This window comes from Xenopus laevis, chromosome 6L, assembly GCF_017654675.1.
Source record: "Xenopus laevis strain J_2021 chromosome 6L, Xenopus_laevis_v10.1, whole genome shotgun sequence".
NCBI lineage: Eukaryota > Metazoa > Chordata > Amphibia > Anura > Pipidae > Xenopus > Xenopus laevis.
Window position 1 is genome coordinate 135,096,552 of NC_054381.1, and position 20,776 is coordinate 135,117,327.

At 37.3% G+C, this 20,776-nt stretch overlaps 1 protein-coding gene across 5 annotated transcripts in view; it reads left to right on the top strand.

Annotated features, from left to right (window-relative positions):
* wwp1.L (WW domain containing E3 ubiquitin protein ligase 1 L homeolog) overlaps nucleotides 1-20,776 on the top strand; it is an 83,515-nt gene that overhangs the window by 14,139 nt on the left and 48,600 nt on the right. For 4 of the 5 annotated variants that reach the window (XR_005961999.1, XM_041566538.1, XM_041566540.1 and 1 more), the window contains one exon: nucleotides 17,971-18,056. Coding sequence is in view for 4 of the 5 variants with exons in the window: in XM_041566538.1 (XP_041422472.1) it covers nucleotides 17,990-18,056 (67 nt within the window). In the remaining variant the exon portion in view is untranslated. Of the gene's footprint in view, nucleotides 1-3,978; nucleotides 4,076-17,970; nucleotides 18,057-20,776 lie in introns of those variants that run through there. The other variant, XM_041566539.1, reaches the window with a different exon arrangement.

Genomic DNA, 20,776 nt, shown 5'->3' on the forward strand with positions numbered 1-20,776 from the left:
CATTAAAAATGTTCAGTGATAATTTGGTACATGTAACTGAAAGTATTTTATTACCCTTTTTTTGAACTGCTGGTTCTGTCTGTTGAAAGTATGTAGCATATCTGCCTTGCATGTTTGTTCACAGTTATGTTAAAGGGGTTGTTCACCTTAACTTTTAGTGGGTTATTTTTAAAAGAAAAAAAACTCAAATCTGCACGTTTTTTTTGGGCTTTCCCGAAAATTTTGTTTGCGGAGATTTTGTTTGTGCAGATTTTCACGATTTTTTCGGATTTTTCTCCAGAAAACTCAGAAAACTTCAGGGTATTGCCAAAAACCCGGCGCACATAAAAAAATCATTACGACTTCTCCCATTGACTTATATGCAACCTCGACAGGTCTGAGATGCCGGATTTTCAGATTCTGACTTTTCGAATCCTCGGGGTTTAATAAATCCTGAAAAATTCGCAATTTTTTTTAAAAGTCAGATTTTATCAAAAAAAATCTTTCGTGATTCTAGCATTCAGAGTTTAGTAAATAACCCCCTTAGTATGATGCAGAGAGCCGTATTCTGAGACAATTTGCAATTGGTTTTAATTTTTTATTATTTGTGGTTTTTGAGTTATTTAGCTTTTTATTCAGCAGCTCTCCAGGTTGTAATTTCAGCAATCTGGTTGCTAGAGTCCAAATTACCCTAGAAACCACACACTGATTTGAATACTGGAATATGAATAGTATAGGCCTGAATAGAAAGACGAGTGATAAAAAGTAGCAATAACAATACATGTGTAGCTTTACAGAGCAAGAGTTTTTAGATTATATTACACATCCAGTCACTCCAGTCTTTATACATTACATTTTTGGCTAACTAACTATATTAGAAACATTTTTTATTTTGCACAGCCTATCTATTTACCCAGTTTTTATTTTTACACTTAACAATTGCTTTGAAAGGTGAACCACCCCTTTAATCAGTTGACTTCTTGTACGCAGTTTAAAAGTCAGAGCCACCAGGGTAGAAAATAAAACTGCACTGACTGTTTTAATTCGCTATAATGTTTGCAAATAGCCATTGAAACTTTGTAATGTAGATTGGAACTTTGCTTGGTGGCTGATACAAACAATGCAGATGCAGGAAGAAGAGTGCACAGGCTGTTGTGGGAATTTTAACAAATAAACAGTGGCACAGTGTATGACTGTCTGTTCTACTGTATGGTTTTTATGTAAATAGACAGATCCTGCTTTCAATAGCAGATACGTTTACACGTAAATTTTAAAACCATTGAAGAGTTGTATCAATGTATGCTGGAAAGTTATATAGCATTTTCTTTTGTAATAAGTACTAAAAAGAACAAGTGCAGGAGCCAGTGGCGTGACTAGATGTTACTGAGCCCCACAGCATATTCATTTTAGGACCCCCAACATATCCAGAAATTACCGTTTATTGAAATTGCTCATTATTTGGGCTTCATGGGGCCCCATATGTCTCCTGGGCCCCCCTGCAGCCACAGAGTCTGCTTCCTCAATAGTTACAACCCTAGGGCCAGGAGCACTTCACTCTAAATGGGTTAGGGGTGCAGTATTTCTCTTGAACCCAAAGCCTTTCCTCTTTTCTTAGTTTTTTATTCAGCAGCTCTCCAGTTTGTAATTTAGGCAATCTAGTTGCCAGGGTTCAAATTACCTAAGCAACCGTGCATTCATTTAAATATGAGAATGGTATATGAATAGGAGAGGGATGAGTATTAAAAAGTAGGAATAACAATGCATCTGTAGCATTACAGAGCATTTGTTTTCGTTTGATAGCTAGAAAGAGTCAGAAGGAAAAAGGCAAATAACTGAAACTATAAAATATAAACAATGAAGACCAACTGCAAATTTGCTAGGAATTGGACATTCTATAACATACTAAATGGTTAAAGGGGAAACACCCCTTTAATGCAGCCAAATTCTGTAGGTACCAAGTGCTGAAGTTCCCTCTATGTAAGATAGGGTGTGTATATATATATATATATATATATATATATATATATATATATATATATATATATGTATATGTGTGTGTGTATGTATGTATATATATATATATATATATATATATATATATATATATATATATATATATATATAGTGAGCTGGTTAGGCCTTGTATATTACTTTTTAAAGCGACAGCCCATGTATTGACATCCGTGCTAGCAAGGAATTGGAACTGAGCTGTACTTTGTAAAGCCCGCCTGAGCTGGGGTTTTGGACTACTACAGGCTGCTGAGAAAAAGCTTAGTTTAGCAGGCCCTTCTGACTCTTGGGAGTCCCAAGTTTAAGACCAGTAAAAACTCTTCCTTCATTTCCTTGATGCTTGGCAAAGTTCTGCATCACTAGCTCCAAAATTTTGACAGAAGGCCTGTGCAGTAGGCATGTACTTGAGAAAACTCTCTGCAGAAGCACTACTATACTTAGTAAAGTTATGTGGGAATAGATGTATAAAGAGAGTAAAAACCACATACAAGCATGTGTTATATAAGTGTATTCATTTACTATTTAAAGGGTGTAGTCATTTACTATTCAAAGGGTAAGTCAACACCAAAATAAAAATTTGCCTAATAAAAACAACTCCACTGAAAAAAAGTGTTTGGAAAGTAAACAACCCCTTTAAAGGAGAAGGTAAATCAATTATAAATAGGCTGTAGCTCACCTTTAGTACATATAGGTGGATTCTCCTGCAAGGTGTCCTGTATCCACACCCAAATTGATACAGTCAGTATTATAATAGAAAGCAGGACAGATCCAAGGCAGTAGCTATGACTGCAAAGTGCTTTTATTGGGGAAAAAATGCTCCCCAATAAAAGCACTTTGCAGTCATAGCTACTGCCTTGGATCTGTCCTGCTTTCTATTATAATACTGACTTTAAAGAAGAAGGAAAGTTGTTTACCACTTGGGGGTGCCAAATGTAAGGCACCCCCAAGTGAATGTATTTATGTACCTGAAAATGCCTATCAGCAGAAAACTGTACCGGGCCGGAGTTATTCCAACAAGCACCACGGATCGATCCTCATCTGGTTTCTTCTTTCTTCTCGCGGCTGCGCATGCGCATTAGAGTGAAAAGCCAAACTTAAACGAAAAAGTCGTCTTTTTCATTCTACTGTGCATGTGTTTGCCCCGGCAAATTGTAAGAAAGAAGAAGCTGGAAGAGAAGCGATCTGTGGAACTCACTGGTATAACCCTGGGCCGGTGTAGTTTTCTGCTGATAGGAACACCAGCCCGGGGTTTTAGATAAGTAAATACATTCACTTGGGTGTGCCTAAGGCTAAGGGCTGACGGGCAGATTCGGGGAGATTTAGTCGCCTGGCGACTAATCGCCTCTTCTGCGAGGCGACAATCTCACTGAACTGCTTTCTTCCTGCCTTCACCTGCTTGAATGAAAAACGCCAGCGCAATGCACTCGCGTCGCTCCAATTTCCGAAATTGCCTGAAGTTGCCTCACGAGGAAACCGGGCGATTTCGGGTTGCGAGTGCATTGCACTGCCGTTTTCGCATTCAAGCAGGCGGAAGGCAGTTCGGGGAGATTGTCACCCCAAAGCAGAGGCGATTAGTCGCCAGTCGACTAAATCTACCCGAATCTGCACGTCTGCCTCTACCACTTGAGGGTGCCAAATGTTAGGGTAAACGACTTTCCTTCTACTTTAATCCTGCATTGTGTCAAAAGTCTTCTCCACCAGGGCAGAGAAAAGAAAGGGTCAATCAGTAGCAATACTTGTGCAAATAACTTAAAAAAACATGAAAACATTGTAATGAATGTATGTTGCAAAGTTGCTTAGACTGTTTTCTTTTACTAGGAATTTTTTTTTTTAATACCCCTTAGAAAACGGATTTGTACATTTCTCTGTCCTATTCCAAGCCTGGAAGTGTGCCTGTTGCCTTGTTTCCCTGATTTGTGGCATATGTTCCCTTTGCAGCGAGGGAGTGTGTGTGTGTTCTGTAGGGAGAAATGCTGAAGCAGCAAAAGCACAAGGAAAACAAGCTTGTGTATTAGTTACTCTCCCAGAGTAAAGCTCCGTTCCTGAGACGCAGGCTTGGAGGATTACAGAGGAAAGTCACAAAATGGTTAGTCCTTGCATTATACGCATATCTAGCTCCCCGTGTGATGCATCTGTCGCCATGCGCTCGTTTAATCCCCCTCCATTGCAGATATCTGGGTTAAATGTCACCGACGTGCTCTTTGTGTAATGCCTAACCTGTTTATAACCCGTGTTCTTGACTTTGCACATTAGTCGGTGGGGCCTGGGTATGACGGACGTCTGACAGCTGCTTGTTTTTCACCCTCTCTGTGCTCCGCATATATGAATAATGCGGTACTTCAGGAATTGCGGTGCTGGGCTAGGGAGAAGGGAAGCCGTTTAACTTAAGCGATCGATGCTTTAAGTTTTCAGCAGCTCCATAAAACAGACAGTCATCACACTGGAGGACATAGGGTGCAAGCATCTCATTTACAAGCAGGCAGCGTTTAGCAGCTGCAAATGTGCCAAGCTGGACTTAAAAGGATCTTAGTACTGCAGAGGAGAGACTCACTGCAGCATAGAGACATGTTCTGCACCACTCAGGACTGCCTGCTTACGTGTCAAAAGAACAATTGTTCTGGCCCAGTCTCTCTGTTTTGTGTTTGCCTTGTAGCGAGTACTGGCTGGAATGATACTGTTCTGTGCACTGAATGTGATACTTGTTCTTTGGGGCTACACGCCCTATCATTTCAACTTAGGCTCCCCAGGATTTAGTTTAGGGCCAAATGATGTGCTTATTTGGGCTGCTAAATTCACATAGTGACGAGAGGGTGACTGGCGTTTCAGAGCCTTTATAGAGGGGCTATTGTGAAAATGAAAATTTAATGTAAGCTTCACTATAATGAAATAAGACTCTTTCTAAATATAATCAATAGGGATGCACCGAATCCACTATTTCGGATTCGGCCGAATCCTAGGTGAAAGATTCGGCCGAATACTGAACCAAATCCTAATTTGCATATGCAAATTAGGGATAGGAAAGGAAAAAGTGGAAAAAAATCTTCTTTTGTGATGAAAAGTCACATTATTTCCCTACATGCCCCTAATTAACATATGCAAATTAGGATTCAGATTCGGTTTGGCTAGGAACAAGGATTCGGCCGAATCCGAATCCTGCTGAAAAAGGCCGAATCCTGGATTCAGTGCATCCCTAATAATCAATTAAATATTCTGCATTGTTGCTGAAATAATCATGTTTATGTTTACTATCCCTCTCTCAGCATCTGTTTCTGTTCATTCTGTCTTCATGCAGCAGTTGGGTGTCAGATATTCATTGACAGTTAGATCTAATATATCTTATAGGGGCTACTTCCTTTCCTAGCAGATGAATTAGATCTCACTCAAATAACTGATTCCAGTACTAACACAATCTAACAAAATAACTACCTTTTGCATAAACCCTGCATGTAGAGAGACATGATGTCTGGTTATTTTAATAGAGTGAGCTCTAATACATGTATGTATGTATGTATGTATGTATAACTTTAATTGTAAAGCGCTATTAAGGAGCCACAGCGCTGTACAGTGCATACAAGTACAATATATATATATATATATATATATATATATATATATATATATATATATATATATATATATATATATATATATATATATATATATAAATGATGAAGGATCCGCACTCTCATTTTCAAAGTATAACAACTTTTATTTATCACATTACAATCCGACGTTTCGGTCCCTCCTGGGGACCTTTCTCAAGGATGAGAAAGGTCCCCAGGAGGGACCGAAACGTCGGATTGTAATGTGATAAATAAAAGTTGTTATACTTTGAAAATGAGAGTGCGGATCCTTCATCATTTATACTACAATTATTGATCAAGCACCTCCAATCAATTACTGTCAGAGGTGCGGGCACTCCAAGAAATTATTATATATATATATATATATATATATATATATATATATATATATATATATATATATATATATATATATATATATAAAAACTAGTTGCTGGTGCACACAGTAAACTGCATTTGTGCCTGTGTGCAAGATCAAAAAAAAACATTAACTTCAACTCAAAGAACCGCACCATCCAGGACTTTCAATGTTCAATAAAGTGAAAAATGTATTATCAACGTTTCGGCTCTGTCTCGAGCCGTCTTCAGGATCCTGAAGACGGCTCGAGACATAGAGCCGAAATGTTGATAATAAATTAATATATGCAGAATCGTGGGACAAAGAGCTTAAAGTGGACCTGTCACCTACACATTAAAAGCTGCATAATGAAAGTCCTTTGCAAATTAAATATGAAACCCCCAAAAATGTTTTCATTAAAACATCCATACCTGTTATAAAGGTGTTTAAATATCTAAACTGTCAATCAAATATTATCTGCCCCGCCTCTATGCCCGTGGCATAGAGGAGGGGCAGTCAATTACTTTCACTTTCCATTCAGCACTTCCTACATGTCACTGCTCTCCTCACATTCCCCCTTCCCTCCTCAGGCTCTATAATTGTGTACGGCACTGCACATGGACATTAGGTCCCCCATTCTGTTGCATACACAAGATTTTGGGGTGATACACAATTTCCCTTTATAACCGTGTACACAAAATGGCTGCTGCCTGCTTGCTGTGATTGTATAATTCCAAGACAGAAGGAAACAAAATGTAAATAATAAATACAGTGTAAGTAAAGTTTATTTTGCTGAACTAACACGATAGAAAAGAATTTGAAATTATTTCTTAGGGTGACAGGTCCCCTTTAAGTGCATCGTGGAAAGGAGGTCCCTGCCCCGTAGGGCTTACAGTCTAAGTGGATGGGAGGCTAACATACAGGTACAAATTGGAGATAAAAAAAGTGCACAAGGTAAGGCATAGTAAGTAGGGACAGGGTTAGGCTAATGTTCTAGTGGTCCAAAAGGTAGACTCTCAGTTTTTTCTTGAAGAGATTAAGAGAGGATTCCTTACGGAGGAATTCAGGGATGGTATTCCAGAGGTAAGGAGCAGCAAGATAGAAGGGTTTGAGAAGAGAGATGGCAGTGGATGTGGATGGTGTGAAGAGAAGGTGGCTCTGAGAAGAGCGGAGAAGACGACCAAGAACGTAAAGTGAGACAAGAGAAGGAATGTAATGAGGAGCAGAATAGTGAAGGGCTTTGAATGTTAGTAGAAGGGTTTTATATGCTATCCTTTAACAGGCAGCCACGCTAAGGATATATATCTTCCAGGCGTGTCCTTACTTTAATAATGCAAGGTGTACTTTTAGTGATGTTGTCCCATTATGATCTACATCCATAAAACATTATTAGGATTCAGTTACATGGAAAATGTTACTTACATATTGATTGAGAAAATGTATATTGCTATATTTAACAAACAGCTATTTCTTATGTTACTTAATACATATCTGAATGAAAAGCATGAAATAGCAGCGTGATTTAGACAAACTGTTTGTTGAATGTGTCTTGAAATCTACTGATCACCTGCTAAATGTCTATTGTAGATCCCGATCTACCTTTTGGACACTTCTGTTCTAGGCAAAAGGAGCCCCTCTATAAGATATATAGTGAATAAAGTACCCCCTTTTGTAAAATATAAGGATATTATAAGTTACCGAGGAGTTTCATGACCATATAAAAACACGAGGCCTAAGGCCGAGTGTTTTTATACAGGGCATGAAACTACGAGGTTACTTCTAATATCCTCATATTTTGCAACAGGGGGTACTTTATTTATTATAATACACAAGTTTCAGTGAGTCATGTGACAGAAATGACATCACTACTCACCGTTTATAACTGATGACATCAGAACTCACCGTTTATAAGGAAATAATTTACAAGATATTCATGGCTTTTGTGTATTATATTGAATATAACTGTTGATGAATATTTGACACCCAACTCCTGCATGAAGAGAGAATGAAGAGAAACAGATGCTGAGAGGATAGTAAAGATAAACTTGATTATTTCAGACCCAATGCAGAATATTTAATTGATTGTATTTAGAAAACTTTTTTATTTCAGTATGCTGAAGCTTATATAAAATTTTCATTTTCGCGATAGTTCCCCTTTAAGAAAACATAATTTTAACAGGGTAGTTTGTACTGTATAAACTGGAGAGCAAGTGCTGTGCAACTTTCTAGCAGTGTCCAGCACAGTATGGGTTAAGATGCACTACCATTGCTCTCCAGTGGCATCTGCTATATAAAGTATAGACGATTACTTGAGAGCCCATACTGCAGCCCATAGCAGACACTCTCTTTCATGCAAACTAATGTGTAATATATATTATTCTTATATCTAGTTTTTAGGATCAGACATGGGAGATGTATCATTGGAGCTTCAAATCGGTGTTCACTGCCAATCATGTGAAAATAAATGTGTGTGTGTATATCTATATCTATATATATATATATATATATATATATATATATATGAGTTCAAGAGGACCCGCACACCTTGGTTAGTGAACCAAAAATTTCTTTATTTTTCAAACTTGTGCATCCAACGTTTCGACCCACATTAGGGCCTTTATCAAGGTCCTTGATAAAGGCCCTAATGTGGGTCGAAACGTTGGATGCACAAGTTTGAAAAATAAAGAAATTTTTGGTTCACTAACCAAGGTGTGCGGGTCCTCTTGAACTCTACATAAATACTTTGACCCAGCACCCACGTTCATGGAAGACTGGTTTAGAGTGCAAGCGTCTGATTCAGGTTATATATCTATCTATCTATCTATCTATCTATCTATCTATCTATCTCTCTCTATCATCATCATTTATTTATATATATAAATATACATATTCCTTAGGTTTAAGCACTCTCATGCGAATATCCATCAGACCCAGGTGCTATTCCTCGCCAGTTGTATAGAATTGTTTGAATATAGGAATGCACACTGGGATTTAAATAAAATCTTCTTTATTTATTCCAACATTAAAAGAAACAGGACCTGTTTCTTTTAATGTTGGAATAAATAAAGAAGATTTTATTTAAATCCCAGTGTGCATTCTCTCCCAACAGCTAGGTTATAGCTGTCCCTGTGCATGGAACCAATTTCATATACAAAAAGAACAAAATGGCAAAAAAATTTCTATGTGTATATACCGATATATATATGTGTGTGTGTGATCTTTCCTTAAATTCTTCATCTGTTACTTTGTCCAGTGATCCTTGTTTATTATGTTTTCATTCAGTTTATTCATGTCGCTGTTTGTTTTGATAAGCAAGTTTGGAATTTCATCCAGAGGGAAACAGTGGCCTCAGGTGGACAATTTGTTATGAATCATTTTAGAAATCTTGCTTGGAATAAGCATTTTATTTTGCTTGCCATGGGAAATCGTCTGTGTACCTGTGTATGAGCTCAGAAGAAAAAAATAAATAAAAAATATATAAATATATATACATATATATATATATGTGTATGTATGTATGTGTGCCGTATTCGTATACAGTAATCCCTTCCAAATGAATAAACTAAAGTACGGGTTACCGGATCACTTAGGTACTTTAGTTTATTCATTTGGATGGGATTACTGTATATCAGGGATCCCCAACCTTTTTCACCCTTGAGCCACATTCAAATGTAAAAAGGGTTGGGGAGCAACATAAGCATGAATATAGTTCCCGAGGATGCCAATGAAGGGCTGAGATTGGCTATTTGGTAGCCCCTATGTGGACTGGCAGCCTACAGGAGGCTCTGTTTGGCAGTACACCTGGTTTTCATGCAACCAAAACTTGCCTCCAAGCCAGGAATTCAAAAATAAGCTCCTGCTTTGAAGCTGCTGAGAGCAACATCCAAGGGGTTGGGGAGCAACATGTTGCTCACGAGCTACTGGTTGGGGACCACTGCTGTATATGAATACAGCACACGGCAATTTGTATATAAGCAACAATCATTTATTGTGCTATTGTTATTTACACTAGGGGTATGTTCAGCGATGTTTGGTCACTAACTGATGACGTCATGCAAGTATGTTTGGCCTAAGTACAGCCTAAGTAGTAGCGCTGAAACGTTGAAATAAACCATTTATTTGTTTAGCTCAGAAAGTCCTTGGTGTGCGGTCTGTCCCACAGTACCCGCACTCAGACCAATGTGATCCAGTGGTGCACGATCAAATGTGTGTGTGTGTGTATATATATATATATATATATATCTATATATATATATCTATATACACACTAACGTTTCGGCTAGCACGCTAGCCTTTCTCAAAGTGAGAAAGCCTAGAGTGCTAGCCGAAACGTTAGTTGTATTTTGCTAAATAAACCCTTTTGTTTTTTCATAAGACCTGTGAGTGCAAGCCTTTTTCGGTCCTGCATTTATTGTTTCAGGCTACATGCACCCAGGCATTGTTCACTCTTATACAAGTTGTGCCGACATCCAGCTGTGTGTGTGTGTCTGTATGTATATATATATATATATATGTATATATATATATATATATATATATATATATATATATATATATATATATATATATATATATATATATATATATATATATATATGTGTATGTATATATATGTGTATGTATATATATATATATATATATGTGTATGTATATATATATATATATATGTGTATGTATATATATATATATATATATATGTGTATGTATATATATATATGTATATATGTGTATGTATATATATATATGTATATATATATGTATATATATATATGTATATATATATATGTATATATATATATGTATATATATATATGTATATATATATGTGTATATATATGTATATATATATGTATATATATATGTATATATATATATATATATATATATAGGATATAAGGTGATGGCACTCACAGGATTTGATTAGACAACAACTGGATAAAAAAAGAAAAAAGTTTATTGATCCAACGTTTCGGTCCCACACAAGGACCTTTTTCAAGGCCATCACCTTATATCCTATACGAATCTCTGACGCATGGGCACCCAGGTCTCGTCCTTCCTTCAGGGTGTGCGGCCCTTACCTGCTGCTTTTTATATATATATATATATATAGATAGTCCACAGTACCAGCACGCATTACTAGTTCGAGGCCAGTGGTGCACGATCAAGATTGTAATCATTTAAAGTGAAGTCTTTATTTGCACAACGTGTTACATGTAACATGTAAGACTTCACTTTAAATGATTACAGTGTGTGCTGGTTCTCCTTCTACTATATATATATATATATATATATATATATATATATATATATATATATATATATATATATATATATATATATATATATATATATATATATATATATATATATATATATATATATATCTATCCGTTATAGTTTATGTGGTTTTTGGATGACCAGTTTGCACTGTTAATGTTCAGATCTATCTATCTATAATTAGGCTTTAAGCTTTTTTGGCAAAAGGGGCATCTTAAATGGACTCTAGCTCTGATGATTGTGTGCATTTAGACTTAACTCTTACTTGTACATGCACTAACAGTCTTGGTAGATGTCTGTTGTAGAGAAAACACTCATCATTATGATGCCAGTTTTAAGAATTATACAGTTACTTGAATGGATGTGCTTCGGTTCAAAGGGCTTAGTGATGAATAATCCCCCAGATATAGAATAGAAATGAATTATTTTTGTAATGCACTAAAGCCAATTTTGGTAGCAGGCTGTAGAGCTGTCGAGGGGGTAGGGAGTTATAGTTCAGCAAGAACCGCAGTACCCCGATACAGTTTCTTTCCGTCGGCTTTTTGAGCCGCCAAATTGCCTATTGGTCTTGTAACAACCTTGTGACGAGTGTATAGATAAGCACTGCAGCAGCAGCAGAGGTAGGGAAGGGTTTGTCCCAGCTTTCTCCCTGTAGGTGGTGACATCAGTCACATGACTGGCACAGACTAGAATCAGTAGCAGTGCTCAAGGAGGGGGAGTGCAGTTTCTTGTGGAAGTGTTTATAGGAGATGCCTTCAACTTGACTAGAACTGCCAGTAGTAAGTGGCTCCGTTCATTTGTGTTCTGCGTGTTTGCTCATTCCCAGCCCACAGCTTGATTCTACCTTTTCTATCCATAATCCACTCATTAACAGGACATTCTTTTCATTAAAGCGGCATGGAATATTAATATATTGGTGCAATGTATGCGTGCCTGTTGTGCAAATGACAATAATTTAAATCATTATATGAACTACAACCCCCAGCAGCCCTAGTCTGCTGGGAAACATTAGAGCTGTTTATCAATAGACTACAAGTGTACTGTAAAGAAATATGCGGTATCTTTGGTCTCAAGAGGTGGATCACCTTTACATTAACTTTTACTATAGAATGGTCATTTCTAAACAACCTTTCAATTGGTCTTCATTAATTATATTTTATAGTTTTTGTAATTAATTGCCTTTTTTCTTCTGACTCTTTCCAGCTTTCAAATGGGGGTGATTCACTGACCCCTTCTAAAAAATTCTCTGTAAAGCTACAGATGTATTGTTATTGCTACTTGACATTGCTCATCTTCTATTCAGGGCCTCTCTTATTCATATCAATGCATGGTTGCTAGGGTAATTTGGACCCTACCAATCAGATTGCTGAAAATGCAAACTGGAGAGCTGCCGAATGAAAAGCTAAATAACTCAAAAAAACACAAATATTTAAAAAAAAAAAAATGACCAATTGCAGTTTGTCTCAGAATATCACCATCTACATCATAAATCAAGGTGAACAACCCCTTCAAGAATCACAGTGACTAGATATATGGAACTTTCAGGTTTCTTTATTTTATTCTGTGCCCATGCCCCCCAATTTCAATTTTTTTTATGGTCAAAACTGTCAAATTCGACTACGTTATTAAAATTCGAATCGAGTTTTTCAATAAATTCTAATTTGTTTTTCGTCTGGCCCTTTAAGAACTCAAATTTGATTATTCGCCCAACTAAAGCTGCCGAATTGCTGTTTAAGTCAATGGGAGACATCCAGGGAATCGAGTTTTTACATTTTGAATTAAATTGGATTAGAAATTGGTTTGAGTTTTTGGGTCGATCCAATTCACCCAAGTTTTAAAAATTCATATTTTAAAAGTAATTTTGATTGGTCGATTTTCGAGTTTATGGGAGTTTTAAAAAAAACTCACATGAATTTGACATTTGATAAATGTGCCTCTGGGTATTTATTTATTTATTTATTTTTTTGCTGAATCAGTCTCAGTGGGACTCGGCTTTTACTATTGAGTATTGTTCTTAGATCTACCAGGCAGATGTTATCTTGTGTCAGGGAGCTGCTATCTGGTTACCTTTGTTCTGTTGCTAGGCTGCTGGGGGGGGAGCGAGGGGGGTAATATCACTCCAACTTGCAGTACAGCAGTAAAGAGTGATTGAAGTTTATCAGAGCACAAGTCACATGACTCGGGGCAGCTGAGAAATTGACAATATGTCTAGCCCCATGTCAGATTTCAAAATTGAATATAAAAAAAATCTGTTTGCCATTTTAAAAATGGATTTCAGTGCAGAATTCTGCTGGAGCAGCACTATTAACTGAATTACTGTTTAAGTCAATGGAGACATCCAGGGAATTGAGTTTTTAAAATTCGAATCAAATTCGATTAGTTTTCGATCCTATTCACCCAAGTTTTAAAAATTTGATTTTTATAATTAATTTTGGTTGGTCGAGTTTCGCGTTTATGGGAGTTTAAAAAAAAAAAAAAAAAAAAAAAAATACTCACACGAATTTGAAATTCGACCTTTGATAAATGTGCCTCTTAAAGTTCTGGGTACTTTTTTTTTTTTTGCTTTGTGATAGCATCTAAACTTGCTGAGCAGGAATGTCCATAAAGACTTGTAATCCTGTAATTACCCTAATGATGTTTGTAAGCTCTCTCTGGCAGAGCCTTCTGACCTCACAGCTCTAATTGGTGAAAGTGTCAGTTATCCAAGGACATACGTTGGTATGTTCCATCAATGAACTAAAAATAAAGGCTCTGTGCAGATTCCTTTGTGACTTGCAGTACCACTTGCTACCTGTTGGCTGAGCAAACCCCTATACCACCACCTATACGTAAACTACAGACAAAGCTCTTCACTTCTTTGTAAGTGAAGTGTTTATATAGGACATAGTGATGATACCCGCGGGACCCGTGGGAAAAGCCAGACCCGCACATCACTAATAGGGATGTGCAGGAAAATCCTGACCCGCACATTATGATCTTTACCGGCTTTACTCTCAACTCAGGGTTTAACCTTTAGTGGAGCTTGTCTCTGCTGACCTCTAATCATACATATAAAATATAGTTGGCCAGTTCAGGAATGCAGATTTACTGTCTGGGTATAAATTTGGCCGTTCATTTACACATTGGCCTGTGACAGTTGTGTTCAACTAAGCTTGCAAACCAAAAGATCACTGCTGTCTGATGTTTGTTGTTGAATTTAGCATGGCTCCATAAAAGACTAGGTGACTATTAGGGGGTTATTAATGAAAGGTCGAATTTTAGAGTTTTTTTTATACCTCGAATGAACTCACAATGCGAATGGTTTCTAATTTAAAAAAAAACAAAAAAAAACTCGAACCAGCAAGTTTGGGGTTAAAGTGGACCTGTCACCCAGACACAAAAATCTGTATAATAAAAGTCCTTTTCAAATTAAACATGAAATCCAATTTAAATTTTTTATCAAAGCATTCATAGCTGTTGTAAGCTCATTTAAAAATCTCAGCTGTCAATCAAATATTGTCTGCCCCTCCTCTGTGCCATGGGCAAAGAGGTGGGGCAGACAATTACTTTCACTTTCCATTCAGCTCTTCCTAGATGTTATTGCTCTCAAACATTCCCCCCCCCGTTCTCTTCACGATTTAATTGTGTAACCAGGGCATGGGGATGGACATCGGGTCCCCCATTCTGGTGCACAAACAAGATTCTGAGATGATACAAGGCTTGTCTTAATAACAGTGTCCACAAAATGGCTCCTGCCTGTTTGCTATAATTATTTATTCCCGACGGAAGGAAACAAGATTCAAATAATTTATAGAGTCTAATTAAAGTTAATTTTGCTTGACTAATGTGATAAAATAGGATTTTGAATATTTTTTTTGGGTGACAGGTCCCCTTTAATGACCCAAAAGTGTGAATTGATCGCGTTTTTGTCAGGAAAAAACTTGAATCGCTTGAATTGATCGAGTTTTCCAGCTAAACCCACCAAAAAAAACCTCGAAGGCTATTAACATCTTCAAATGGTTCAAGGGACCTCTGCCATTGACCTCTACTTGACCTTTAAAAGGTTTTAGATGGTTTATTTTTCGATTTGAGCATGGTTGGGGTGTAATAAATCTCGAAAAAAAAAATTAAAACATTTTTTAACCCAAAAATGTGAATTTCAACCAAAAAAAATCATCTTGAAAACTCGATTTTTCGTGGAAAACGCAACTCAATCCTTAATAAATAACTCCCTTATTGTTAACAGTCATGGGGGCCTATGATGCACGCCAGACCAACAGACATACATTTGTTACCTTAAAAAAGAGCTACGGTAATTGTGAAGCTTTGCAAGAATTATATCAATTTAACCATCCCTAATCCGGGTCACACTGGCCTTACAAAATACCTTCTGGTGGCCCAGGCTGTAGGGGGTCCTGGCTAATCTTATTGGTTCTTAGTAGTAGCCTATTGGCATGATGCTGCACTTTACAGAAAGATCTCTTATCTAAAACCTCAGGCTTCACGCATTCCAGATAATCAGCCCATAATATATTAACCTCATGGTGGCCATGCACGGGCAGATTAAAGGGGGGGTTCACCATAAAGCTAACTTTTAGTATGTTATAGAATGGCCAATTCTAAACAACTTTTCAATAGGCCTTCATTATTTATATTTAATAGTTCTTTTGAATGTGCCCAGCTTTCACTGACACCATCTAAAAAACAAATGCTCCTTAAGGCTACAAATGTATTGTTATTGCTACTTTTTATTATTAATTTTTCTATTCAGGCCTCTCCTATTCATGTTCCAGTCTCTTATTCAAATCAATACATGGTTGCTAGGGTAATTTGGACCCTAGCAACCAGACTGCTGAAATTGCAAACTGAAGAGCTGCTGAATAAAAAGCTCAATAACTCAAAAACCACAAATAATAAAAAATGAAAACCAATTGCAAATTGTCTCAGAATATGACTCCCTACATCATACTGTTAACACAAAGGTAAACCCCCTTTAAAGCTGCCGATATCGGTCCTTTAGAGCAATTCTGCATCTTATCTGCCGGTGTATGGGGGCTTCCGACGGGTCTTCCCAATCGATATCTGGCCACTATATTGATCAGGAAGGTTTAATTTTTCAATCGATCGATCCGTTGGAGCACATTGCTCCTCTTTATTATGCGATCGTTTGACCCTAGGGCCAAACGTTCGGAATATAGCCCTGCCTTGGTGGGCATATCAGGGAAAGATCTGCTCGTTTGGCGCCAAACGAGCAGATCTTATAGTGTATGGCCAGCTTAAAGGTTCAGAAAAATAGAAAAAATTGGGGAAGGTATTGGTACTGGCCTCTTCCACCGCCAGCAATAATATAATGCAAAAAATGAAATAACCAATACCTTGTTCAGATGCGGGGTGATCCCAAATTTATTGTAGTGCTCTTGACATGTGAGTCATGTTCAAACGTTTCGGGACAAACAAATGCCCTTCCTCAAGTGACAACAGCAGATCTTATAGTGTATGGCCAGCTTAAAGGTTCACCTTCCAAACACTTTTTTCAGTTGTTATTTTCAGATTGTTCCCCAGAAATAAAGACTTTTTTCAATTACTTTCCATTATTTATTTTGTACTGTTTTTCCAAAATCTAAATTTAAAGTTGAATGTTCCTGTCTGGCAGCTCAGTAATTCAGGTGCAGACTCTAAACAGTTACAATTTTGCAACATTAGTTGATACATTTATCAGCAGCATCTCTGGAGTATTAGCAACTATTGTATCAATTCTAACAGCTGCCTATAATGAAACCCAGAGATTCTGCTCAGCAGGGACAAAGATAAGAAATGTATCAAATAAGTGTATCAATTTAGATCAGTTTACAGGGTCAGCAACTCCCCCCCCCCATCCCACCTGCTTTAGAAGGTGAAAAATGACACTTTACACTTAAATATTAGAAAAAAGGGACACATAGAAAATAGAAAGTAATTGGAAAAAGTAGTTATTTCTGGTGAAATATCTGAAAACTAGTTGTCTGAAGGTGAACTACTTAACACGGATTTTGCACTATTATGATGAACAGACTCCACAACAGTATGTAGTGTCCGTTGCCAGCAAAGCATTTTTTTTAATTATAGATAAAAGATTTATAGCTGTAAGATCCCAATCATCATTTTGCTTCCTAACCGTGGTTTGCAAACACTTTACATTTTAATAAAAGCAACTGGTAGAACACATTTTATTCTAAGCACAGTAAAGCAGAATATTGTTTATAATAGGAGTATTCTGCTTTAGGTTTTATAATGTACCTAAACTAGGAATGCACTCAATCCAGGATTTGGTTTGGGATATGGCCTGGATTAGGCCTTTTTCAGCAGGGTTGGGATTCGGCTGCAACCTTGTGCCTGGCCAAACCGAATCCAAATCCTAATTTGCATATGCAAATAAGAGGTGGGAAGGAAATTACATAACTTTTTGTCACAAAACAAAAAAGTAAAAAAAAATTTCCCCTTCCTGCCGCAAATTAGGATTTGGTTTGGCATTCTGCCGAATCCCAAATAGTGGATTTGGTGCATCCCTAACCGAAACAGAGACACAATTCCATATCCCTTCCTGTATAAAAAATACAAATGATTCTTGTATAAAAATTCTCCCTGACTTTGCAACAGATTAACAATTTGTCTGCCCCCTTTTACGGTAACTTTAAAATTACTTTTGTACTTTGAAATGTACAGTGAAGTCACCCATGACGGCTTGCAGTGGAGCAAGAATGGCAGATAAACACTAACGTGCCTGTGCTGTGCTCACATAATAACTGTGACTCTCATTTTTCCTAGGCCTGACCTGTAACCTGACATGGCCACAGCCTCACCACGGCCTGGGAATCGAAACAGTCATGAAGGTTTACAGCTGCACGTGACAGGTAATTTGTATGTGCGCTCACATGTGAAGCTGGGTTTGTGCAATTTAGGGAACTGATTTTTATGCAAATCAAACTGCAATGTGTATATGTACATGACCACACACACATCATATTTACTTAGGATGCAGCTTCATCATTTTATGGGGCACATTTACTAAAGAGCGAATTGTGTTTTTTTGATGAATTTTCGGTAAAAAGACAATTTGCAGTAACATCGCCTATTTGCTAAAAGTGGAGTAACATACTTCGTTAGCGGAATACTGGTCGCTGGAAAACTTTTGCTGCCTTTCGCCAAATCTACCCTTACCCTTTTCACCAAAATATATTTCGCCAAGAAAGAAATGCTGTGTTTCTTTAGACAGATGACTCAGAGCAGCATTGCGTTGAGGGTTTACTGGTGTATTTATAAAGACCGATAGATAAAGCTTACTTAATTTTAGCCTTTCCTTCTCCTTAAAGTGATACTGACACTAAAAAATGAATTTTAGCATATGAATGTACATTAAATGTTACCTATAGGTCATGTTGATCATTTTTTGCTGAGAGGTTTGTTTTTGTATATAATTGTTAGTTGAAGTTCCTAAGCCTGACACTCTGACTTTGCCAACCTGACTGTCCCATCTCAGCCTGTTGGTTACAGTTTCTAATGCTAACGGACTCCTGCTGCACAAATATGGCAGCCCCCTCATACAGGAACATGGGGGATCAGACAGGTAATGTAAAAGCAGCATGCAAATATTTTATGGCAAAGTTAGAAGTAGCTTGCAAAGCCAATATTATAATAGATGTAAAAAAAAGTTTAATTTCAGGTGTCAGTATCTCTTTAAAGGGATACTGTCATAGGAAAAACTTTTTTTCAAAATGAATCAGTTAATAGTGCTGCTCCAGCAGAATTCTGCACTGAAATCCATTTCTCAAAGGAGCAAACAGATTTTTTTATATTCCATTTTGAAATCTGACATGGGGCTAGACAATTTGTCAATTTCCCAGCTGCCCCTGGTCATGTGACTTGTGCCTGCACTTTAGGAGAGAAATGCTTTCTGGCAGGCTGCTGTTTTTCCTTCTCAATGTAACTGAATGTGTCTCAGTGGGACAATGGTTTTTACTATTGAGTGTTGTTCTTAGATCTACCAGGCAGCTGTTATATTGTGTTAGGGAGCTGTTATCTGGTTACCTTCCCATTGTTTTTTTGTTTGGCTGCTGGGGGGAAAAGGGAGGGGGTTGATATCACTCTAACTTGCAGTAAAGAGTGATTGAAGTTTATCATGGCACAAGTCACATGACTTGGGGCAGCTGGGAAATTGACAATATGTCTAGCCCCATGTCAGATTTCAAAATTGAATATAAAAAAAATCTGTTTACTCTTTTGAGAAATTAATTTCAGTGCAGAATTCTGCTGGAGCAGCACTATTAACTGATTCATTTTGAAAAATTTTTTTTTTCCCATGACAGTATCCCTTTAAAAGTAAAAGTCAAAACACATAGGTGGTAGGGGTATTATGTTGTGTAAACTCCAGAGAATGAGATCGCTAACTTTGTGGTCTGGGACAGTGGGTGTAGCAAAAAACTGTATCTGGTACTTTTCTTGAAAAAAACTGCTTTGCTGTGATGTGTCCAATTGCCTATGCCTCCCCAGCCCCTGGTAAGTGCAGTAACAGTATAGAAAACATGGCAAAGTACTATAGTCTGCATGTACCTGCCCATTGTTTGCTGGGGATTTTTGGGCTAATTGCACTTTTCAAGAAATTGCCTTTGCCTCAGGACAAAGCATATGGTTAGCTATTTTACTAACCACCAGTGATAACCATTACTTTTTCTTTAATATTCTTATTATGCAGATTAGAGGTGCTCCATTCTTTAAAGAGTTGTAATAGCATCATCTAGTTCTAAACATTTAAACATATACCTTAGCACAGTGCAGTCATGGTAAAACATAATATGATCAGAGTTATTTTTGGCTTCAATGTGTTCTGCTCTTTTGGTGTCTATGATTAAACCTGCTGCCAAGGAATGCAAATGAACAGCACCCACACATATGTATGTATATAATATATATAGCTGTGCTGTCCAGTGTGTTCGAGGCGGAGGGCCATATTTGGTCTCTATTAGATATTGGAGGACCTGAACAGAACAGGGCATGTTTCCTATGTAAAAACATCTTCCCCTTTCAAAGCCATTCCTGTACTTTTAAACCATATTCATGGCAATCAAATCCCTATTTTTATTTAGATGTTGCATAAATGTGTGGTTAGCTGTTTATATTATTTTTTTGAAACAGTGTTAAAGGGATACTGTCATGGGAAACTTTTTTTTTCAAAATGAATCAGTTAATAGTGCTGTTCCAGCAGAATTCTACACTGAAATCCATTTCTCAAAAGAGCAAACAGATTTTTTTATATTCAATTTTGAAATCTGACATGGAGCTATGGAGCTAGACATATTGTCAATTTCCCAGCTGCCCCAAGTCATGTGACTTGTGCTCTGATAAACTTCAATCACTCTTTACTGCTGTACTGCAAGTTGGAGTGATATCACCCCCCTCCCTTTTCTCCCCCAGCAGCCAAACAAAAGAACAATGGGAAGGTAACCAGATAACAGCTCCCTAACACAAGATAACAGCTGCCTGGTAGATCTAAAGGTGGCCATACACGGGCAGATAAAGCTGCCGATATCGGTCGTTTGGACCGATTTGACAGCTTATCTGCCCGTGTATGGGGGCT